General features: G+C 40.3%; 1 protein-coding gene across 1 annotated transcript in view; it reads right to left on the bottom strand.

Moving 5' to 3' along the window:
• The window catches only part of syt6a (synaptotagmin VIa), a 36,046-nt gene extending 10,791 nt beyond the window's left edge, over nt 1–25,255 (bottom strand). The window contains exon 1 of the mRNA XM_037239675.1: nt 25,099–25,255. Coding sequence (XP_037095570.1) covers nt 25,099–25,255 — 157 coding nt within the window. The remainder of the gene's footprint in view (nt 1–25,098) is intronic.
• Between the last annotated feature and the right edge of the window lie 582 nt (nt 25,256–25,837).

Raw genomic sequence — 25,837 nt, 5'->3', positions numbered from 1 at the left:
ATTCCCGCCGGACACAATCTACCCTGACAGCGTGAGAATGAAGCAACCTGGAGCTTTTTTAGCTGCACTATTAATGATTACACCCACGCCTCTGCAGGAGTGGACCACCACCGGGCCGCACTTTATCATCGGGCTCTTTATGGCGGTTCCTTCATGCTGAGAAACACTTCTCGCAATCAATACTAGCGAAGCAAAATCAATCAGGCCGCAACGTTCCTTCAGGTGGCTGCTACCTCTGCACCAAACGGGAGTCAGGTGAGCTGCGATGTTATCAAAGACGTTTCGCATAAAGGTTGTAGACCGCCGCCGCCACATTGTTGAACATTTAAGTTGACATTTCTTTTTTTTTTTTGATCAGAAATTGAGCAAGACGGCAGATTGATACACATAAAGGCTTTTCTCCTCTAATCAAACTGTGTTTCTATGGCAACCAGGTCAAAACCTGCTCATCAACTTCTGTAAAATACGAAAAAAAAAAAAAATTACAACAACATTCTACTGGTAAGGCAACACAGGATCGACATATATGGTACCTAATTAAAACAGGTTTGTTTGTACTTTGTCTTAATTGTGAGATGTTATTGTCATGTTGAGGAAAAACTCAACAGGCTGACGGGATTGTCATACCATGACACAGCAAAATTCATTCCAAAATGGGATTTGTAGTTTGCAACGTTAATTTGTAAAAGCTGTTTCATCAACATGCATGGGAAGCTTGTCGTTCCCCGAGGGCGGTAATGATTCCCACTAATCTCGATGTGGGCACCTCAGCCGTTTTTGGAGTGCTTATTCCGTGGTGTCTTTTTCACAAAATCCCATAATCCCACCCCCCCACATCCCTAAATCCTAAAGCTCCGGTGCGTGAGAGGAGGTGTTAAGCGCCGGCGGATAAATCGGCTGTGTGAAACAGCAGTGGGGGAGGGCAAAAAATGATTTTGACACTCAGGCGACGAGGTAAACGTTGCTCATGTAGGAAGTTGTAGAATCTAGTGTATTGCGCTACTTCAAATATTTCAATTCAATTAGTGTTTCTTCCCAAAACGCTCGCAAACGTATGATTGAAAATGACTTTTGAGAAGTTTCATGAATCTGAAATATATAGAAATGTAACTTTTAGAAATGCAATCATCTTAGCACTAGGCACACACAGACACACACACACCCTGTTATCCCCTTCAAGGATAAATTTAATCATACTTATCACTTGAAAAGTAAAAAAAAAAAAATCTAATCCTTTCAGTCAAAGATCTGTGGTTTTTTTGGGGGGGGGATCATGTTCTCTTAACTTCAAAACCTGCTTCCTTGTGGATTTCCATAGCCCAATTGAACCACATGGGAAATAGAACAATTAACCTGCTTGTTGACCGCAAGCTGCAATCGCTATCGCACAGCTTGCAGCCTGCCTCTGCATGCACGGAGTAAATATTGAAATTATATTACAACATTTAAATGGGACGTGTCGAGCTTGTTCAGCGCTTCCACTGTTGAATGCGCAAACAGTGGGACGATTCAGCAAATCAACTGTAATTAACAGTGTTTGATATTGTGTTGGAATGACTGTCTGCATGCAGAACATTCCAGTTTACTTACAGTTGTACATCGTCTACATTGATGTAAATGACATTCCTATTAACTGTCCTTTTGTTCATTCTTTGACTTACTTCTGTTTTTTTTAGCTATTAAACCTGCTTAACTTCTTTTTCAGCTTGTATGTGCAATGGTCCGTGTTAAAATACTTTTCAATAAATTAAATGGAGAGGAAAAAAGGATTGGGCGTGCAGCAACATTACTTATCCTTTCAGGGACAATTCTGGTTGTGATTCCATTCATTCCCATTCTAGTATATATTCCTTATTCAGCTCTTGGTCATTGGGAGTTGTAGCCTATCCCAGCTGACTCCAGGCCAATGGCAGCGTACACCCAACACTAATCACTCGTCAATCACAGCACGTATGAAAAGTATAGAGAGGCAACTTTGTAAGCCAAACGTGCATCTGAATGACTTTAAAATTGTATTCATATAAGAATGCACAATTCAAATGTTCATTGAATCACTTCCCAGTCTCTCTCCCCCATCATGTCATATTCATTTACTAAAGTGTCAACAGATCTTGAAATGCAATAATAAAACACAATCGCCCACGTGAGGCTGCAAAGTATTCGATGGACCTTGTGTAGTATAAAGTGCAATTGCAATTTGGACTCTACCGAATTTATTGACAAGTCAGATGAACTATGACCCTCATATGAGGAGGAATTCTATTCTATTCTTGTGAAAAAAAAGTACAGTATTGTTCTACAGCGTAAGGACACATCATTATGTAATAATAATAATCATCATCTCAAACAATAAAAACTAGCAAAGGGCCACAGCAGGACAGGAATAAAAATGAGCTCGCCATTTGCTGAGGACATGCGGGCAGTTTTTCAGAATGACTCATTGTAGTTTGTTTAAGCTTTATGATATTAATGACCAACAACATTACGATCACCTCGGACCAATGGTGACAGAGCAGCACAGCACGATGCCATCCAATAATAATAAAGACTGACTTTATTGATGTGGTGTGTGCTTGCTCCGTGCAGGATGCTTTTGCATTTGCAGGATAAAAACCAACAGGCAGCCATCAGGCTGTTTGAGTCGTCCTAATTTTCATCAGCGGGGAATTTAAATGGATTTGCTTCATCCATTACAAACACAAGCTCGCTGATGCTCCGCAGGCTTGAAGTGTCGCAGTATTGTGACGGATTAATACAACTGCAAGTAAGCCTGTCAAGTGGATTGCGGGCATAGGAGAGATGCTGATTGAAGGAGGAGGCACTTTATCTACTTAACGTCTTGCATTAGCTGGTTTGGGGGGGGATATATTTCTTTTCTTTTTATGACAGGTGTCGTGGTTGCCTCACAATTTGTGGTCTGGGGTTGGAATCTCAGCCTTCCTGAGTGGCGTTTGTAGGCGCTTGCCTGGATTCTGAATGAGTCGTTTCTGTATTTTTCTTCTTTTCCTTGCTTATTTTGCGATAAAACAATAGGGGGGGTAGTTTTGAATCATTTTTAATGAATGAACTTGCCATCGGCAGCTCACACTGGTCTAATGTACATTGTTGGTGTAAAAAACAAACAAACAAACAAACAAACAGGAAGTGAGCCATGATGGCCATTTATGATCAATTTCCATCAATGAAACATTTGTCTTCTCCATCGATTCCACTTCAAGAAGTCAACAAAGTATTGCTCCCAACAGAAAAAAAAGCCACCGCATCAAATTTCTGCGAGCTCTAACCCGACCCTCGGCCCCCGAGGCTCTCTGCGATGGCGGGAAACAACAAGTCAGCATGAAGAAATGATGCATCCATCATTGTGACCCTGTTAGATTAAGCGTGGGCTGACATTTGGGCCGTGTGTACTCAGATGCTCGCAGCCTCAACATAACAGTTGTAAAAGAAAGATGACCAGCAGAGTTTCAGTCATTATTGTTGGCATTATTAACCTGCCACTAGCTAGCCTCGATTGCACTCCTTCCTCATCTTGATCCAACAGATATCGACCAATAATTGATCCTGCAGTCAAGGAAATAAGTGTAATAGAATTCCACAACTTGTGAGGATAAGCCGCTCAGATGATGGATGGAAGTTGAAAATTGAAAGAGATTGCAAGGGAATGGCGAGCGATGCGGTCGCTGAGTTGAAATGCCCGAGAAAGTTAAATGCACCGTAGCATATCAGACCGTGCACTGGATAGCGCACAAATAGTAGCAGATTTGCAGTTAGGGATGGATAATTACAGTATTATGTATTCATTTTGGTTGTGCTTAGCGACCCCGAACTGATTTTATGTGGCGCTCAATAATCTGCCGAAATGTTTTAGTACGTAGTAAATTCACGCAAGTATTGAGGCTTCATTGGTTTGGCCTACTTTTAGGCTGTTATACGTGAAGGTAGCCGATGAAAAGTGCTGAGGTAGGAGAAAATTAACGTAGCTTTCTGCTACACTATCCATTACAATCAACTATTTAACACTCATAAAGATGATGCCGCTTATGATCTGGTACATTTGGCAGGTTGGGCTTCAGGAGCTTTGCTGAAACCATGGCGTAATATTTACCTCCAGAAAGTACAAAATTGGCAAGATTTACAAACAGAACGAGAGCAAAGGGCACTGAAAAAGCTTCATAATGGCAACATTTATAACTAGCAAAAGATTCTTTTTTTAAACTAACTAACTAACTAACCACAGAGGGTCTCTTGTACAGTTACCGGATTTTACTGAGCTTTCACTCAAACCCTGTCACCAACTTCCTAAAAGCACTTTTTCTCTCTCTCGCATGAAAACTCCAACGCAGCAAAGTATCGACTTTGTGGCTTGACTGTTTGAGGAATACTAAATTTATAGTTTTCTGTACACAGGACGGAAACACAGAGATGGAAAAAGCCTCTGGCTGTTTTGATCCCTTTATAGATGCAATGTGCAGGTTGCAGTCAGAAGCAGCGGCCTGAGCCTTGGTTGAATAAAGGCTTTGAAGTGTCGGATTAAGCAACAAGTTCTAATGTTCTCGGTCGGCCATAGCGGAGCCCACAATTCACATCGGCCTTATTTCCATCTATTAAACATGAGCTTCCTGTAACAAGTGAGATCATTGTCAGTACAGCACCACCCCTCGTTTACAAGGCCAATATTATTTCCTCTTATGCTGTATTGATCGGGGGACCAAAGGGCTTTAAGAATTCACTCCAATTTTCTATCGGATTGAAACAAACTGTGCCTGGAGGAAATTGGGAGGGGGAGGAGGCAGTGGGGGCGGGCTTATCGCACCAATCCCGGCCTCCCGTTTTCCCATGTTTATCGCGGCCTCGGTGAGTGACATTTAAACAAAAAGTCATAAAAGGTGTCACACGGGAGGCGCTGCGCACAAAGAAAGCCCACGACCCCCGCGGCCATCCTCCTAGCACGCCATCATCAACACACGTGCACGGTCACATGCTCTTTACAAACGTAGAACTGTACACAGTTGCGCACGCAAAGCACAAACGCAGCAAGGGTCAACGGGGCCAAATATGAAAGGATGGATTTGTTCAAAGTCAAGTTTCCACTAAGCGAGCAATCCAGAGGAGTTCTCAATGTGGATTGGGAAGATAAATAAGAGCTAAAGGCAACAGGAAATAATTCTGTTGTGTCACATGACTTCCATATTCTACAATCTAAACCAGGGAGGTGAGCTTTCGGTGTGCACAGGCCTGGCATGCATATCGCAGTGTTGTTATAGGTCAGATTCTTATCATGCATTTTTACTGTATGTCACTGATTCTTGCACGTTAAAATATTTAAAGGTCGCTTTGGGATACTAGCTGTAAGTTGCCAAAAAGTAGCGAGATTGTCCAAAAGCGTTTACAAGCCTACCAAAAAAGAAGCAAATTGTAATTCTTGGTGGCTGCTGTTGCTTGTTGCTTGGGTGAGGAAAAGGGCGTGAATAAGCAGCAGGGATGTTAACAGGTTGCACGGTTTCCTTTCTCTTTTTTTTTTTTGCCTTCTGTCTTCACAGTTTGGCTCATTATCGAACAACAAGCGTCTCAAAGGTGCCAACTGCTCACAATTACACTTTTCCCTCCAGCTCGTACTGATCTCCTCCCCATTAGCCCCACGGCTGTGGCCCTTCATCAAAGTGTCAGGACAAGGAGCAAGAGCGGGGAGCAAGAGATGGGCTGAAAAAGTGGCAGAAAAGACACTCGCACAAAATTCAAAAGCCTGACTTGACCGTGTTTTGCGCTATGCAGCAGAGCAGGTGGCCTCACCTCGGGCTTTACTGTGTTTCATGACTGTTAAAAGCTGGAGGACAACAAAGAAAGAAAAAAAAAAAAAAAAGCAGAGGCGACCGAGATGGGAAGCCTCATCAAATATTAACACGGAGGTCCATCAACGATTTTGTAACGTGCAAAACAAGGAAGCTAGTTGCTTTGAATCCAAAAGTAAAATGCTAAGCAAACTACAACTCTTGCGCATCTCAGCAGCAGACTCACCATCACTCATCAACAAAGAAGACAAAAGAAAGACGCTCCGTGCCGTACTCACCCGTGAAAGTGACTTTTGCGTTCTGGATAACCTCACCCCCTCACTTCTCCGTCTGCTTCTCCTCACTTCCAGCCAACCAGTCACAGCACCTCTCTGCTAGCTCTATCTTTGGTCAATGCGCTCCCTCTCCTGAGCGCACACACTGAGAGCCTTGCATGCACCACCCAGGATGCTCCTTTTGGTTTCTATGGCAGCGGGATGCTGCGGTGTAAAAAGGGGCTGGGGTGTCTGTGTGTGTGTGTGTGTGTAGGGGGGGTAGGTCAGATCAGACTATTGAGACTGAGCATGCAGCATTGGGGCGAGAAGAGGGGGAAAAAAAAAAAAAAGCAAGTGACAATGCAGCAAAGCTGCATAAGTTTGAACCGCATGAATATCAATGGTGGGGGTCGGAGCTTCCTCATAAATATCAAAGCAGGTGGTAAAACACATGCAAAGACTTGTTTGAATAGAACCTGACTGGGAGGTGATCAAAAGGGGCCTTTTATTAATATCATTAAATTGTAAGAAAAAATAAATAAAATAAAAATCTTGCTTTGTTGTATAATGTAAACGATGATGCCTTATTATTATGATTATCTGCAGTCCTGGCGGCGGTCATGCGACATATTGCAGCACAATCATCGAGAAAGAGAGAGAGAGAGGATGGGAGGGGTGATTCCCCCCACCCTCCCCCACTCCTACCAGTCTTCCCTCTGTCTAGATTAGCATCACTTCCTCAGCAGCCTGTGGTGGATGAGACCACATGTGACCGCCGCCTCCCACTGCGGGAGCGACGACAAAATAAACACAACTTAATTGCTTTTGAACAGGAACATTTTGGGGGGAGCGTTCAACAAGGTGAGCCCCCAGACGGTGCGTATCAAAGATAAGAAGCAGCTTAGCTGTAAACCTCACATCAGCTGCATCCCATTTAGTTTATTCCTTGCTCATGGTTCAAAACAGATTCACTATAAGTATAAAGCAAAACATAATCAGTTGACACGGCTCTATAAAATTGCGTGAACATTATAGGGACAATGCCTCTTAGATTGGCAACCCACTTGGTGTATAAAGTTGTAATATAATGGATTGTTTTGGACCTTAGCTTTTGCACTGTACCCAAACTTTATTAGGCCTTGATTTATTAGAAGTCACCATGGGACTGGGTCTCATGCATCATTTCAGGTTTACATTGAAAGTGTGCACTGCTTTAGCATCACAACATGGCTTATCAACATGAGGTGTTTTTGTTAAGGGATAAAAACAATGCGGCAAACTCAAATATTGTGAATAGTTTCAGGAGTGTTGACTTATATTATATATTAATATTTTAAAACAATACTAAAATATATTAACATTTTAAAACAATACTAAATATATATATATAGGATTGGAAATTATCTGCATTATTACATTTTATAAATGTTCAGAATGAAATAAGTGAATTAAAAAGATAAAGCAGGTGTAATGGGCCATCCAAACACAGTACAGTAATGAAGACAAAAAATAAATAAGGCATGTTTTGAAATTGTCAACCAATGTCCCTGGAGTACGACGTTAACCTTGCCTGCAAACTGCTGATGTTTTAATTACATACATTTTAATTAAATATAATTACAAAGAATATAAATCAGATATGAATGGGATAGCAGACAAAGGACCATTACAGTGGATCCAAACAAGAAACATTTTGAGAAAACACTATTCAATAATGCAGAAGTAATCCGTCCAGACCAAACGTAATAATATTTAGTGCTCGATATAATATTATCTTATTTTTGTTTTTGTCAAAGCATAGTTGTTAACCTCTGTCATGGGCATAGGCACGCAGGTATTGCTTCTGTGTTAAAACCAAACTAGCCGGCCATTTAATCTGATCCGGGTGTTACAACGTGGTTGTAATGCATCCTCAATCTAATCTTATCACATAATGATATCGTCGGTGTAAACATGCCCAACAATAACCTTTAAAGCAATCAGTTGGCTGACAGCAGCTGGATGGGCATTGGCGGACGGAGGAGCAGCTCAAATGCTGACGAGTTCTCGATGAACACATCGAGTACGAGCTGCGACTGTCAAAACCCTCTGGTGAGTATCAGGTGGTATTATTAATATTTCAAAGTCAGACACGTTGCGTGAAAGAAGAACCAAAGGCCACATTTGGATCCGACATGGTCTCTTCGGGTTCAATTTACAAATGTTAATACTGCTACCTAAAGGTCGCCTCATAAGAAGTGTTATTTTTGTCACATTAACAAAAGATCACCGACTAGGACGTCAACTATCTGCAAAAAAATAACTTTCCTCCTGATAAATCTTTGACGAAAAAAAATTGGACTATACTTTTAGGACCCCACGCAAGCTAAATCCACGCAGGAGCAGGCTCGACTAAGTTTGGGTATTTTCACAGCTCTGTCCAAGAATGCAAAGCGTGGAATTTGTTGTGGGAGTAAACAAAGGCGACTTAATTCGCTGCCAATCAAAAAGATAGATGATATAAAGTTGAAGAATGAGATCACAGATCCTACTTAGCTCCTAAAATCCAATTGTATGCGTCAGGTCCAAGACAATATACAAATATTTCGCATAAAGTGTAAGTCAGCATGTTTTTTTTATACATTGCCCAAATACCTTTAGTCTGTTTGCATCTGTCTTGTTGCAAGGTCTGTGAGTTCTTCTCCAAGCTAGTGGAGTTAGTCTCCGGAGCCCCGTTTATCCTGCCGGATTTCGAGTTAGCTTATATATCATGCTTTCTACGCAGTGCCGACTGAATCATTTATCAAGTAGCCGCCAAGACTTCAAGCTATCGCTGGCGAAAAGATCCACGCAAGAGAGTGTGAGCTGCTGGAGGGTCTCATATTTTGATTTACTACAAAAACTGAGTAATAACAATCAAAACGAATGTGAAGAATGCTCAAATTCCATCCATTGTGCTATTCCAGTACAACGCAGTAATGCAAACACAAAAATGAATAGTAGACCTCCTACTGCTCTAAATGACTTGGTAAGATGCTGTAATGTTAGTCCGTGTTCCTAGAAGATAAAAAAAATATATGCCTGTGAATATTGTTATATTATCTGTGTTGCACCACCTTTTGTGTTCAAATACCCATTACTTCAAGGGTTTTAAAAACTGAGAACTATCAATGCTTACCGTTAGCATGTCTTACTTTGATATTAAGCTTCCAATGGGAGTGGCATTAAACAGCTTGAAGCTTTTGTTTTGATTAATTGCTTTCTATTTGCCGATAAACTTTTAATTAGAAAAAAATTAAGAAACAGATTGCCTTTTTGTGTAAGGTTTGGTAAAAATACACCTCCACAGTACAGGCACACCATGAGCAGGAAGTTGGGACAACAGCAGGGCATCACTTTCAGCAAAGTAACTCTGTTATTTATCTGCCGTGTTGACATTTTTCCCACTTGACTTTCTTTCAATAGAAAAAAAAAAAAAAATGAAGCCCATGAAATCCCTGGTGATCCTCCTCATCCAGACCGGATGCTTTTGTTCGGTGTGTGTCCGAGGGATGTGTACATCTGGTCGCTTTCGTCCGGAATCCATTCCAGTACTTTAGCTCTCACTTTATAAAAGGCATAGGAATCATCACCCCATTTCAGCTTGAGGCCTTTTTTGGAAACAGAGACAGATTGAAGTCTTTGCCACAGCAGGATGCAAGAGATAGACGTTCGTGAGATGAGGAGTAAAAGGAGTTCCCCGAGTAGCCAGAAATAATGAAGGTCAATGTGCGCTTCTGACGCCTGAAGAAATACCATCCCCTTCACAGCTTTCAGACCATTATTTACCCTTGCAGGTTTTAAATTGAAATTCCTCATTCGTGTTATGGATTCAACTTGTTTTAGGTGTGGCTTTGAAATGTTTCAGTCTGTTTAAATAGAAAGTGGGCATAACTAGCAAACACAAATTCAGTGGTCCACAATGTTTTCACTGATGTGGGCTGATGAGCAACTTCAATGATGTAAATATAGTTTTCCCCAAACAATTTGGACATCATGCAGAATAGGAAATGTCTGGAATATCCCGACCCATCTCCTAATGGTTAGCTGACATGATAAAAGCTGCACCGCTTCCAGCTTTGTCATCTCCCGTTAAGAGACCAAGCTACATCGTCTGCCTGATACTTTTGCTATTGTGAAGTTCAGTTGAAGCATGAAAGCATGTTTGTACGCCTTCTTCCCTTATTCCGCTCACATAAGTGATGGTGAAGGCAAGCAGAAGACAGTGACTTGCAATGATGTCGAAAATGGCCTCGGGGGCTGTCTCGTAAGCACTACCACGGCGATTAGAAATATAAGCAGAGCAGAGTCCCACCACAGTAAACCATCTTAGATAGAGCGTAAATGCAATCAAAGCCTTTTTTTTTACCCCCCTGGATGATTTGAGAACCACTCTCCAAGCTTTGTAGTGTTTCTGTTTGATGACAGACCCATTATATACGCTTTGTTACCATTTCGAGTTGTTAACATAATTCAGCTCAGTGTTCCGTCAACACAGCATAGCTTAACGACCAATGAAAACATGCTTTATCTCGCCATGTTTTTAACCATTTTTGCCATTGCTAGAAATGTCCATCAGAGATTGACCTCCTCCAGGCAAAGACCCACAATACGGTCACCATTACTATGATTAATTAAGCCAAGAGTAAGAAAAGTTGTACTCTAAAGGGGTGTTTGCGCTATTGTGGGAATGAGCACAGCCAACTTGCTCCTCAGCCAATAGAAACGACTCCTATCATTCCCTTTAAATTGGTCTACATGTTGGAAGTACAAAAAAGATTTCTACTCCTTGGACATTGTCAAGTGGGCACTTGGAGGTCACATTTTACTCCGGATTGTGTGTCGCGGAAGTCTGTCATTGTCACATTTTTTCAGGCTGACCCAGTCTGTCACTCCGTCATTGTTATTTTTAACATGCCTTGCTAAATTACATTTCATTATCGCTATTTTTAAACCGTCAGTAAAACACTTTTTTCAATTTTATTAGTTTCGAAACAGTTTGGACCATTTTACGTAAAATTATATAAATTCTCATAATATTACCGCTCTACCTTTTCTTCTCCAAACTGGGCAGGACAATCAAGTAATTGACTTGCCCTTTCAAGACATCTGGCTACTACTTTAGAGGATCTATTCTAGCTGTAAGAACAATTGGGAAGTAAAAGGAAATTGTAAAATATTCCAGGGCAGCGGGACAGGGGTGGATACTCGACCATAACTTCTTTTCATTGAGTTGAAAGCAATTGCCCTTGCATTTTACACATGCACATATCTGATTGCAAGATAGCGTGCCACAAAGTGCAATCTTACGTTTCGCTGGATTCTGTTTAAAAAGCAGAAAATGGCAGTTTATTGCTTTTTCTTCAGGATCTCAGTGTAAAAGAGGCTAATGATGACATCCCCACCGAATTGCATGCACACAGTTGTTTTTAGGATAATTATAACATGCATCATTATTAACTCATCAACGTTTATTATTAAAATTTATACGGTGATTCCATTGACACAATTGGCAGGTGTGTAGCCAAGTGAGGTACGGAGCCTACAAAGCAGAGATTTTTCATGTGCGGACGCACAGAAGGTTCCAAGCAGGCGGGAGCCGGCCACCATAATTAACCTCTCTGGATGGATAAATAACCCAAGATAATCCTTCAGCAAGAGTAACCTGAGCAACCATGGCTTTCTGTCTTGAAAGGATTAGCAGTGATTAGGCAGCAGGCAGGCTAGATCATTCTCCCCGGGGCTCTCAACAAGAGAAATAAAAAGTCTTCAATGAACCAAGAAGGCAAGATGCTGCTGGGACAGGTCATGAAACCTGGCAGCCACAATAGAGTGGCTGCACTGGTCATTGCAGGTGTTCAGCTATTCATGTTCAAGTTAATTGCCCGAGACGGCAACTAACGTTCCGTTCCAGGAAACGGGAACCCTGGACACTTAAACTTGTTCAACTGGCCAGTGGTGGCTTCTCGAGGGTCTGGTGCACTGCATCAAACTGAGACACAATTTTGGCAAGAAATATGCTGTAAAACTGTAATTATGGATCCATGTTTTTCGATTTTTATTTGATCATAAAAGCATATGACTGACATGTAATTGTGAGAAAAGGCTATCAAATGTTAAATAAAAAATGCATGATACATCTCCTTCATGATGCATAAATAAAACATCACAAAAGTGAATGACAAATGTGGAATGTGAACCATAGAAAAGGTTCATTCTCATTCTTATACAGCAGGGGTACTCAAATAAATATCCTAAAGGGCTTCAAATATTTTTTTAAATGGGTCAAAAGGTCTGTGTATTAAGCTCAGTTCAAACGACAAAATGCTTTTTTAATTGGAAACAATAAAAATGAACAAATCTGAAATAAAATGTCCTTTCCATTTTGACATGAATTCAAATGAATAGTTGTCTAAAAAAACATGATCCCTGTTATGAATTCAAAGCAAACATCAAGAGAGGCTTTTGAAAAAAACATCTGTATATTGCAGTTTCACACGTCACACTTTGTGCCAGTGTGTGTGCGTGTTTATGAGATAGGCGGTAATTAACGTCACCTAAAACACAACTAACGGCAATTGCACACAAGGCACTTCCACTATACTTGCGCGTGCTTACTCGCTTTGTCAGCCAAACAAAATTTACAGTCCAGTACACACACTAGCAAGTGAGTCAAAAAGCTATGCTTCCAGCTATTCATTATGATGTCACTGGCCATGCTCAAGCAGCGTGAACTCGTCCACTTGAATTATCCCTCCATCCATTTTCAACACGGCTTACAAATAGGCGGCTAGCGTGCCGGATGCTGCCCGGGGTCACCTACCGAGTACTCTTGTCATACAATATTTTGTATATTTGCAGGAGTTGGCATGATGTCATTGTCGAATCCAAACAATATTATATTCTCAGATGAGGTATTGAAGACCATTGCTGTCTTTTTGGAGATGTGTGGTGGAAATCAATAGCCTTGAGTGTACCCAGAATGAAATAGTTCTCTCTGGGGAGTCACACGGTAACATTCATCTTTCTAATGAATGGCACATCAAGACCTTCCTGCACTCTCAGGCCCCATCGAAGCAGCTTGCCTGAGGCGGAAATATATGTAAGTTTTGTTCAGAGAGAAAGTGGGCTCATGCTGGGGAACGCCGCTCTTTTTTTTTTTTTACACAAGAATACAAATCAGAATCTACTCAGGTATTCACAGGAGGAGATTTAATATAGACCTCCTAAAACCCTCTCATGGATCATGGCGCTAACCTGGAAAAGATGGGGAAGCGGTGACCCGAATCAGGTGAGCAGAGATAAAATGTGCAGGAGAGCTTTTTTTTTTTTTTCTTTCTTTTTTTTTTTCTGGGAATTCTGTAATGTTATTTGCTGCTGTGTTCGGAGAAGATCTAATTTGTCATTTCACACAGAACTATTTCACAGGTAATCAAGTGAATTGGACCCCGGAGGTGCGTTCAAGATTCTTTAGGAGAAGACTGAGAAGTGAAGCATTCGGTTTGATAGAATGCTTGATCAATCAAAATTTCCAAGCACCTTTTTGAGCTGTCATCATTTTTTATGGTCTTGAAAAAGAAAAGAAAAAGTTTCCTGGGTAAACACGTCAACTCCCTGCAATAAAAGGATGTGAAGGTTTAGTGTCTTTGGTTTAATCTATGGTCAGTGGTGGCAGGATAGGAGTGGATTTTGCGAAAACCCAGGGGCGGGTTCTCATTGGGTCACTTGAAGTGACCCACTCCGTTCTCTGAACTGGCCCACCCAACTTAAGAGTGGGGCCACGTTTCAACAGTGACAATATTCTTCCAGTCTTGGCCCAATTCCAAGACAGCTTTGTCTATCGATTTGGATGTCTTGCCGTTCCCTCAGCAAGCATGTCAAGATTGAGGTAGGAAAAGTAAAATCTAAGGTCGTTTGAATGATTTTGTGTAGCAATAAATCTGAGTGACAGAATGCACTTGAATTCTTCTATAAGCACTGCTTATAAGAGTCACAAAAAGTTAGACATTTGACTTCTGGCTAAAATTTCAGGATTGACCGAAAATGCACTATAATCTTTATTGATGAATAAAATCTGACCTTCTCTAAATTTTTAAAGCAAAATCCCCAACAGGTGTTAGAATTGCTAGTTGAATTAAAACTGCTATTTGAACGATCTGCTTCATCATTCATCAAACAGAGGCTCCTCCTGAAAACTGATTCAAAAAGCTTTCTTCAATTCAAAGCAGTTGTTTCATTCTTAATTTGCGTGCTTAAAAGCACATCAAAATGCTTAACATATCGTTTTGAGTGCAAATTGAATTCCAGAAAGATGACAGCCAAAACAAATTGCTCGCAGCGTTCTAAGGAAAACGAAGCAGCGTTATCCCGGTGGAGCCGTGAGAGATATCTTGTTGCCTGTTGATGCGAGTTGAGGGGCTTCATGTAGTGTTTACTTGCCATCTCATGGCTTCTAAAGGCAATTATAAACCCTTTGAGTGGGAGTGTTGATTACTTGTGGATTTTCGCTGCAGGGCAACACTGTACTTACTTGTTTCATTTTACACTTGATTGGCATCAGATTCCCAGAGACCCAACCAGCAATTAAAAACCAAATTCGTCATCATATTTCCTCTATAAAGTCAACGACTTTGGATAATGAATTATCTATTAATCTATGAAATGTGTGGATTCAATGTCAAATAAATATGATGCCGTTGACTTTGTGAACGTATGTAGAGACAAGTCAAGACGAATGGGAAAAATTAAATTAAACCACTGTGGAAAGGGTCATTAAAAAAACAAAACAAATTGTTAGACTGAATATAGTCCACATACGAGCGGTGGGAGCAAAAATTGTGAGAGAGTAAAGTCATGATGCTTTGAACAGTTCGATTAATCACTTAGCAACGCTTCTCTTATTTGTCTTCATTACAAAGTGGCAGGTCGAAAGTATTAGCGCCCATGTTCGGCCGCCGACATCGATGGCAGGTGATTCGTTATCACTCCGCCGGCACACGCCTCCGCCTGAACTGCCGCCGTGGCCGCCGCTGTTCGTAATTACACGCTCGACTGGGGATTTGCTTGTCAAAGACCCGAGCAATGATGTCGCAGGGGATGAGTTACCAGCTGTGAAACTTATTTACATATTGAGATTTCCATACGTGACCCCCACAGGTCACCGGCAATAACGTGTAAATTAGCGCGACACTCTACTGACGATCGTGGCAGATTTTATACGTGCTAACATTCTTGGCTACTATGACGGAGGAAGAGCAATTAGAAACATGAGTATAGAAGAACACCAGTGCCGAGAGAGCACATACCTCCGCCAAGGCTTTTGTCACCTTCGAAATTGATTCAACCATGAGGTGTCAAACTAAATGCTTTTTTTTTTGCGACCCACTAAAGCAAATTAAGTTTGTCAACTTTGTTTTTTGCCAAATGAATTTCTTCTTCTTTTTTTCCCTATTCCTTTTGGCAGTAAATCTATACCCCTTCCAAAAAAAGGAATCACTTAACAGATATTGCAAGCATTTTTTTTCCACAAATCTAAAAAAACACAATTTATCGTTGGTTGTCCTAATTTTTCATGACTCCTGATTGCATATTTAAAAAAAAAAAATACAGAGGTGTGATGCATTTAAGTCCATTAGTTTGCGATTCTTGACAAGAAGGGGCACTGGGTGAAGAGTTATTTGGCTGTTAAAACATTGCCTGAATAGTGAATGGATGTCTTGTTATGGCAATAAATTAGATATTGGGACAAATATTTCACACATGATTGATTCATTATTCTTATATTACAATTGGTTGGACTTTTTACTTCCAAACAGTTGGTACGTGGTGCACTGAATAGAGACTCTTAGCTGCTGTCATTGTTATTTACGAAGCAAAATTTGCCGGGGAACTAATTAAGATGAAGTCATTTTTATTTGCTTAGACAATCTATAACAAAATATTCATCTTGCATGGAAAGATAAATGAGATATGCAGATTAAATTGTGTGCGACCTCCGCTGAATAATGTATCAAGGCTCCCTGCATGGCTGAGTGTGCAAAATCTGCTAATTGTGATAATTCATACTTGTTGTCAAAAACAAATTAGCTCGTATTGTAGCCTCACCTATGATGTAATCTTAAAAGATTTAAGGTTAGAGTTGAAGTCAATCAATGTATGGCTGGACTAAGATTAGGTAGGCTGACATTAGTTTGGGCCTTTCAAAAGGGTATCTCTCTTTCAAATAATGTTTTTCATGTAGATCAACAAATTGACCCATTTGTTCAAAAAATAATCCACCTATACGTATCCTGGATACCAGAAATAACCATTCATACTCGCATTCACATCTATGAGCAATTTAGACTTTAATAAATGTAACATGCATGTTTTAATGATTTGGAGGGGAAAGATGAGAAAAGTGTAGTTGAGTAGAAGTATATTTTGGAAAAAAATAAATAAACTTTGGTACAAGTAACTTATTCAAATATAATTGCTCAAGTCAAAGTAAAAGAAAGAAATAATAATAAAAGCTCTGAAAAGTACTTGGAGTGAAAGTATTTTTTTATGGCACGTGAACAGATGTTTCCTCATCACATAATTAATTTTCTTCCCTCAAGTCATATAACTTAAAAACTTGAAACATTGCCACTAACTAAACACACCCTTAAAACAGGATTTCCAATATGCAAGTAGATTCACCTCATGTTGGCAGGTTTTTTGTTTCTTACAGATTTTTAGATAGGTAAACTGAAACTACAACCTCCTAAAAGGAGATCCAGTAAATACATTTAAAAAAATAATAATAATAAAGTAAGAAGAAAAAAACATTCCATGTGTCGTTAATTACAACCTTCTAAAAGGAGATCTAGTAAATTAAATAAATAAATAAAATAAAAAATGGCGGTGCATTCAGAAAACATCAACAAGTGCATTTGAAATGCAACAAGCATTGTGCTATTATATTCATGCTAGCTGCTCACTGCAAAGTGTATTTTGACATTTTGTGAGTAGGCAAATGTACATATGTCTATAATTTCCCATTTTCATAAAAGGAAATTAAATTAATATTGAATGAACATTTTCAGGGGAAACCAGTATATCTGGTTATCCAAATTAATTTCTAGACAAGATAAGAGCTAATATTGGGTGGATGCAGAGTACAATTTAGGGGTTAACATGGCGGTCGATTAGGCAAAAACAGCAGTGCGGCACTATGGCGGCGACATTAACGTTGCACTACTAAATGATTAAATAACAGTACAGACATTTTTAAAATACAATTACATTATACATGACGTACAATTTTTAACATGGGAAAAGAAATTCCACTACTGTACAAAACAAATAACCAACAAAGGTGAATTTGTGCTGAAGAGCCAGAAATGAAAATGCTTGAATGTTTTGCTTTCCTGTAATTCATTGAATAATTTAGTTGTATAATAAATAACTCTTAAAGCAAGATTGTATAAAATAAAAAAACTTTTAAGATTTTAAATACACACAGCCACGATTCTGACTAACAATATTTTTGTAAAAATATTGCTTTCATTCTAAAGTATAGAACCGCTGGGTGTTTGTCTTTAAAAGTGAAAGTGTACATAGCAATAGAATTGTTAGTTGCTGACATTTTGTGTGGAGGGCCTTTGAGGATGAGTTTTAAGATGATGAAGTGGACCAGGCAGCACCTTTCCACCAGACAATATGTAAGGTCACGCCATCCGTTTTCATCATCTTTTTAGGCGGTCAGAGGGCCAAATGTCACATGAAGGCAACAACTTTTGTTTTCCAAGCCTGTGCAGTCGCATTCATGGGAAGATATTGGCAATGTTGACAAACTTGAGCTTGTAAATCTACACCGATGCTTACTTTATTCGGCCCTCTGGTCCATTGTCATGAGCCCCTTATTCAATTTCCCCCACCCAACCCCACCCTTTCACTCTAGCTTTCGGTTTCCTCAGGGGACTATTAATGGCAGGACCAGTGAAAACTATTAGAAGCAGCCATAGATTTCAGGAAATGGGAATGGTTCAGTCCAAAGTGATGAAGCGCCATAGGCACTTCATGTTCTAGGGAACCAAGAAGTTGCAAATGCGTAAGTACTACTGAATGTTAACCAACAATGATGGCTAAATGGATTTTTCAGGTCAAACAAGACCTACTTAAAATCAAGGTCAGTTTATCCATACATTTTTTATACTCTGTATACCGTTCTGAGTCACCGCGAGCTTAAGCTGGGCACATACAGACTTGGGACGGAACCCCCACTGAGACTTACTCGCTGAGTGGAAACTGAATTCACACTGCCTCCATAGAAGGCAGGAGAGTAAAGTACCGTGCACTCTTCCGTTAAGTGTTCGATTACCTCCTTATGGAACCTGCTACACAGAGGACACCATCTGTCAAGTTGTTCTAGAATGAGTGAGAGCGCTGAGACTTGGTGTGATCCAGCGGCGCTGCGGTCTGTGCACCCATCACTTGCTGTGACTCTACTGTCTAATGAACAAATAAAGATTTGAGCAACACCCGTCTTCCTCCTAATTATCTCCAAGCTGTCAGCACCTCACACTTGACTTTCTTTCATCAAGGCGATTATGTTTTACACCATATCATCAAGCCAGTCTGACTGATGCGTGCTGAAAGCCTTGTGACTTCTCCTAGACAAATGAAGGAACCTTGGAATGTAATGATCAAGGTAAATCGGTTTAATATACAATACTGTGCAAAGATCTTGGGCCACTGTTACATTGTTTTATTAGAAAAGTTGTAATGATCATAAAAACTAGAATTCCATCAAGTAGAGTGTGGAGCTGGATGGATGATGGTTAATGGACGATGGGGAAGCAGATGGGGTGGAAGTGAAGGAGGCAATACAATTATGGGGGAAGGAGAGCGCCAATGGTATCATATCGACTCACCCCCAAGAAAATTGAAAATGCATCATTTTCCAGATTATCACGCTAAAGTATGTCATAAAATATCATTTGTAGTGGAAAGGTAATTGTTTTGCACTTCACACACAATTTTTCAACATTAATATGCTAGACTGCATGCTCTTTACGTTTTTTTCCTCAAATGAACTAAAACATGCCTTTCCTGACAAATTTGTTTTCATGTGGAGGCTACTATCTGAAGAACTAATACGTAAATAAAATGTCTAATACCGTGGAAATAAAAAATAGATCTTAGAATAGTCATCTAGTTACACATCCACCATGAGCATCACAACAACCAAAGAGATTTTGTTTTCGTGAACTGATCAAGTCATCTCCTCAATGTACTGTTCTGCTCTGGTGATGCACACCAGGACAGAAAAGTCATCTCACGCTCTGTTGTGTTTACTAGTCATTTGCTCTCAGCTGTGCACAATTCGAGCATGAGGAGTCCTCAGTCAATTAAAAGCAAGCATTGTTCTGAGAGTTTGCTTGGCCAGTCTCGTCATTTTTACCCTCGGTTTATTTAGCAAGGCGTCTGTGATTTTGGAAGCATGTTGCGGTCAAGTTGTACTACTGGCATAGGCACAGTCTCCATGGGGAGGAGATCATGCTCCACTTCATTGTGACACCGTACAAATTGGCACTCATGGTTCCCTCCCTCCCTCCCTCGTGTCGGCAGCATTCGCGCAGCCCCAGACCGTGTCACTCCCACGCTTGACTGTAGCCAAGGCGCACATGTCTTTGTTCTCCTCTCACACACTTGACATCATGTGGACCAAATAAGCTTATCTTGGTTTCATCAGACCACAAGACATGGTTCCAGTAATCCATGTCAGATGGTGTCATGTTTTAGAGAGGCTTCCTTCTGGGATGACAGCCTTGCAGAGCAATTTGAAGCAGTATGTAGCATATGGTAGGAGCACCAGCAGGCTGACCCTGCTACCCTTCGACCTCTGCAGCAAGACTGGCAGCAGTCATTTTCCATGGAGTATGATGTTGAGTATGTGCACTTAACTTCTTTGCGAGGTCGCGGCGAGGCATGCGACACACCTGCTCCACATTCACACCCGAGATCTTGTAAAAGTAACAAGTCACAATATACCTGGCTAATCGGGTCTAATTTGGACATTTCAACTTGGGAGTGTGTTCATATTTATCTTCAGTGGATTAACAATACTTGTTAAGTATCATAATAATCATGATGCCTTGTGAAAATGATGACAGTCAAAGTTGTTGGCAAGGTAAAAGCATTTTTTTTAAAAATGTGTCGAACACAGGAAATCTTGTGAGATAAATCAAATTACTATGTGGATAATGCTTAGCTAATATTACAATATATCATAATATAATATTACAGCAGTAAAATATATTACATGAATGTGACCGGTAGAGCTATTAAAATTAAATAATCGATTCAAATTCTCAAATGTCATCCTTTCACCGGTATTTATTCAATTATTTTTCAAGTCATTCATAAAGACAGAAAATAGTTCATCTTTCGTCTCTCATCAAAACAAGACTTTTGCAAACATCAGCTTTTATTTCAGAGAAAAAAAAGGCCTCAAAAATAAATGAATCAGTTTCAAAAACTTTGAGGACTACAGCCTGAATCGCATTGTGTTTTTGGATCACTGACCAATACAAACTAAAGGACAATAATTGGGTGGTAACCACTTAATGGGGAAATGATTTTGCATGCAAAATTTAATTTTACTTGATTATTCCTTTAATATCGACAAAATAATCTATTCTAAAAATATTCGATAGTGTCAGCCCGACTGAGGGGTGAACCCACTTTTGTGAGGTGCTGTAAGCGCAGTCAAGAGTGAAGATTTGTATTCATAGCTTGGCATGGCATAGTTATTCCTAGCGACTGATTCTATCCCGGAGAATTCATGTAGGAGATAACATAAAATTTGCACCTTCAGGACACCCCTGAATGTTAAAGTCGGTCATGCGAGGGACCCGAAGGTGCTCAAGGAGAGCGCAAGAGATGCACATTTGTCATGCTGTCCACACAAGCGCTTCTTTGGTATTCAAGCCAATGTTGGACTTTTACATTAAAGCACATTCATGTGGATAGAAATATGCCCTGTATTACCTCCTGGTCCCACAAGATCTGCCTGACTTGTCCGACTCTGACACGTGTCCAATTCTGAGCAATGAATCAATCGTTCATGTACTAGTACTCACTGACTCCTTGCCCTGATCACTTCTTGACTGTGCTATTATGACAGAGTTGTGTAAACATGGACTCGCAAGCCATGGACTCCATCCATCCAATCAATGTTGATCTTTCTGATTTCTTTGTCTTTATATGCATGTTTGTTTTGTTGTGTTATGAAGGTGTGATGCAGCCTGGTGCAGTACTAAATGACAGCTGATGCAAATATCCTCTTCCAATGAAGGCTACTAAAGCTCAAGGGGGGGGATAAATGTGATCAAAAATAGGGCCGCTCAATTCAAGTCCACACAGCTGATAATGAAAGTGGAATTTTTAATAAGGTGTTTGTATGGGTTGGTGTGTTCAGCACCCTTTTTGCCCACGAGCTCCACAGGCTTCATTTAAGGATTCAAAGACTTGAGCCACTGGCTTGTGTAAATACCAATATTGCAAATTTGCAGTTGATTAGGTTTTGCAAGCAGCAACAGCAGCAGGTGGGTGCGGTCAGGTCATGTGATAGCCCTCGTACGATCAGGGCGGGCGGAACTAATTGGTCAACAAATAACATATCTTGTTTCCTCTCAGTCTCGCTGGAAAAAGTTTCAGAATCACTAATTGGTCATTTCATTGTAGTCAATAAAAAAACTAATTAGCTGTGATACGTAAAGTGGTTGTCCATGGAAATGGAAGCCACGCACATGAATATTAAGTGTGAATGTGGACTGAGTGAGAACTTCACTTTCGAGACCCAATTATTTGTATCCAAACAATTAAAAAGTCAATTCCTCAGCCGTTTCAAGATGTTCAGTGAGGAATTCGGAGATTTTTTTGGTTTTGAAGACAATGACAAGATCAGACCACTTTGATACCCCATGATGACATCACTGCTAATATTGTGCTGAGAATCATTCAAACAGAACTGGACTCAACTGGACAAAACTGGAGTGGACGTGACAGTTCAACATGAATCTATGTCAAAAATGTGAACATAAAGCAAAGAAGCTGGATTTCAACGCTCAAGAGGGCCAGCTGAGCCAAATAAGGTTTGACATTCAAGTGGGCTTCATGCCCCGCAGTAATGAGACGAATCGGCAGCTCCCGAACACGTGACACACCGATGAAGATGTGCATGGGGCGACAATCAAGCTGACCCACAATTAAGTATGGTAACTGTAGTAATCTGTTGTGACATCAGCGCAGATAGTATCTCTGCCAAAAGCCCTCGACGAAGTTGAGTTGAAACAACACTTTTAATACTTCTCTTGGGCGGAAAGTGAAGTGCTCGTCATGTTATGTGACAGGATCAAACTTTGACAATAATAAACATTTTTATAACACGAATTGAACAAAATTGAATATGTATCATGAGGAACACAACTGACAGTTGTCATATCAATCAGGCTGCAAAAAATGTAAATCTATCTTCTCCTCACAGCCATCCCATGTGCACTTCAAGCTGCAGACATCCTGCATTATGCTTCACTCAACTGTTAACCATAAAGAGAAATGTCAAATAATATTATCACAATAAGATATTGCTTTTTTTTTTTATCCCACACGGGTAGATTCCATGCAAACAAGGCTCAAGATGTCATCACAGCATTGCATTTATTTCACATTGCAAAATTTATTATTGTTAATTATGTCTCGCATGCATCAATCATTCTCATGTCCGTGAAATTACATTTGTATTGTCAATTATATGCTCAAAACATGACCTAATATGCAAGAATGTCAACACTTGATTTGTTAAAACTGTAAAAATGAGCAAACCTAATGGTGAATTTTATTTTAAATTAATATTAAACTATTAGGAAAATGAAATTACGTCTTTGCGCGAAAACCGTCCGTGGCCTAAAAAACAATTGGGGACCACTGTACTGTGCTGAACCATAACAATGACATCTTCAATGAATCGATTTTGAATCAATTAGTATTGTTGCTTTATATAAACCCGACGTGATAGCAGTGGTAAGAAAAATTGGATTAAGTCGAATAGTCCCTACTGAAGCCCCGCTGGGGTGTTATGCAAACGCTTGACACAACCATTTGCTCCACTGTTTGTTTGCTGTTATTAATATTTACCATTATCAGAAGCAACCAAACAAATCTGGCAGGTTAAATTCCCTTCATAATTGCTCAAGATAATCTTTCAGAGACATCCAATAATCAAGCATATGATGACTTTGATCACTCAGGAGGGAAAGTGCTCTATATTTGATGTGATTGCCTGAATGGGTGTTTTGCACCATTGTGTTGCTATGCTATGATGTCACACGCACATTACACGGGCAGGATTTTAACTCCGTTCACAATAAACATTTTGGGGAAAACATGTACGAGGCAACATCAAATCCCACAGCAACCTCTATACCTCAACATCACCACAAGTATCTCATCTGGAAGATTCACGTGGCAGAAACTGTTTACATCAGCGACAGCAGCTTGATATAGTGGACGTCAGTGGCATGGTGACGTACGATACAACCCCCACGCTGAGAATGATGCGAGATGACAGCGTCGACAAGCGGGAACGGCGTCAAAAAGGCAAGTAAAGCATTTTGGATTGCACCTGCTGACAGCAACTAACTTTTTGATTTCACAACCTGACAACAAAGGCGACACCTGTTACACTTTTGGACATCAGACGGCCACCATCTTGAAAGGTTTACAACTACATTCTGGTTATTTAACCACATAAATTTGGTTGTATTTTAATCATTTGAAAATTGTGTCCCTTTATTTAGCCTGAATACACACGTGTCAAATATTAATGTTCATAAGAAACCTTGATTACTAATTTAATCATTTCCTTATGCTGTTGCGGCATTTGGCTCAGGAATTTAGAATAAAATGTGGCATGCACTGAATAATGAATACACAAATTATAGTGGAAAAGATGCATCAATGGCCCCGAGGTCTTCAATTTGATTTTGGAGGAAACAAGGTCTCTTTGGTTCATCATCAGTTGAGATCACAGCATACCTCCAGAGGCCAATTTTCAGCAAGGAATGAACTTTTGCCGTGTTTTGCTATGGGGAGACTTTTGTGGCCTTTCCAAAACAATGAGCAGACTAAACAAAGAGAAGAATGTCAGAAAAGCAACTAAGGAAGATACAAGTGGAAGTAAGTAAGGTGACTCTCAAAGCCCTTCAAAGGATGTTAAAGATGACATTCTAACTGGAGTTGTTTCACAGGTGATTGGTTATAGCGGCATGGAAACATTCAATGTCATACTGTATAGCACAGGTGTCAAACTCAAGGCCCGGGGGCCAGTTAGGGCCCGCCACATCATTTTATGTGGCCCGCGAAGACAAATTGTGCATCAAATTCATGTCATTACTAGAATTGCAAATTGTCTTCACTTTTAATATCTTTTTTTTTTATATTTGATCAGTTTTTACTCGTCTGATTTGAAAACGAATTATTTGTCAGTTTGTTTTGTAGCTTTTACTGTATATAATATGAGGTGCTCATACATGGATTTGGGTTGACAGTCATAATGGCCCTCCGAAAGAAGCTCTGACTACAATGCTGACCCCTGCTTTATAGTGTCTGTCCTCACTCTGGTCACAGGTGAGCTGCAGCCTATGCCAGCCGACTTTGATATCCACCGTTTGGAATGTTGGAGAAAGACAATTAATACAAGCATGAGCAACGCAATTCAAACCCATGCAAGTTCTTAGGAAGGTGAGGCTGACATGCAAACCGTGCCGCCCATCAACTGTTCCAAGAAACTGAATACAAACTTTATCAAACAATGGAATCAGCTGACTGTGTTTTAAATTATGATATTGCCTTCTTTAAAAAAAAAAAAAAAATCTGATGTCAAGCAGAACAAACTGAAGCCAAATTAAAGGGTTGTCACTTTTTGTACATGGCAGGTAGAGATAAGAGTGCAAAACAAGACAAGTGAAATTCAACAGCCAGAACGCACGCATCATCGGGATTGTGCTTACCTTGATCCGTGTGCTTGGCGCCGTGACTGGACAACAGGAAAAGGAAGTCCTGACACGTGTCCTGCTCCAACAGCGAGCTGTTGTGCAGGCAGAGGTCCACAATGAGGGTCACGGCTCTCTGACACACCATGTCATACTCCGCTCGCTCCGAACTCATGCTGCTCCCAGCTGCATCGTCAGCCGTGGAGTGCGCTCATTAGAGGGCACAGCAGCGTGCGCGCGCGCAAGCACTCACACCCTGGCGCGCGCGCGCTCGTGCACACACGCACACGTTGTAGCCGATTATGCAGAAGATGAATGCAACAAGTTGTGTGTGCTTGTCTATATGCTTGTTCATTTTCAAGAGGGCGTTGAAAGTTCTTACACTACTTCAGAGTTAAAAAAAATTACAGACTGAACTGCACTTCTATTTTCTTCAATCTGTTTTGATGACTTGGCTCTTTGAAAAAATATCACCATTAAAATGTTCCATACATTTTATTGTGGATCGTCAAATAAAAAGGAATCATTCTTGTAGCAGGTAAAACCAAACAATTCCCCGTGGATTCAAATTTATTCAAATTGGCTCCGTTATTAAAGGTTACGTCAAGTCAAAAAAAACATTATTTACAATAATACATTCTATGCACTCCCACTAGTCTAAACGCTGTATTCTGATTAAAATTGCATTTGTCAACATATGAATTAAGCAACAAAATCCATCTCAGGGGTTAGTCATTTTGCCACTTGCTGTCAACTA

This window comes from Syngnathus acus, chromosome 2 (assembly GCF_901709675.1).
Source record: "Syngnathus acus chromosome 2, fSynAcu1.2, whole genome shotgun sequence".
Taxonomy (NCBI): Eukaryota; Metazoa; Chordata; class Actinopteri; order Syngnathiformes; family Syngnathidae; genus Syngnathus; species Syngnathus acus.
The sequence above is the reverse complement of the archived record's forward strand: the minus strand, read 5'-3'. Positions and strand labels throughout refer to the sequence as shown.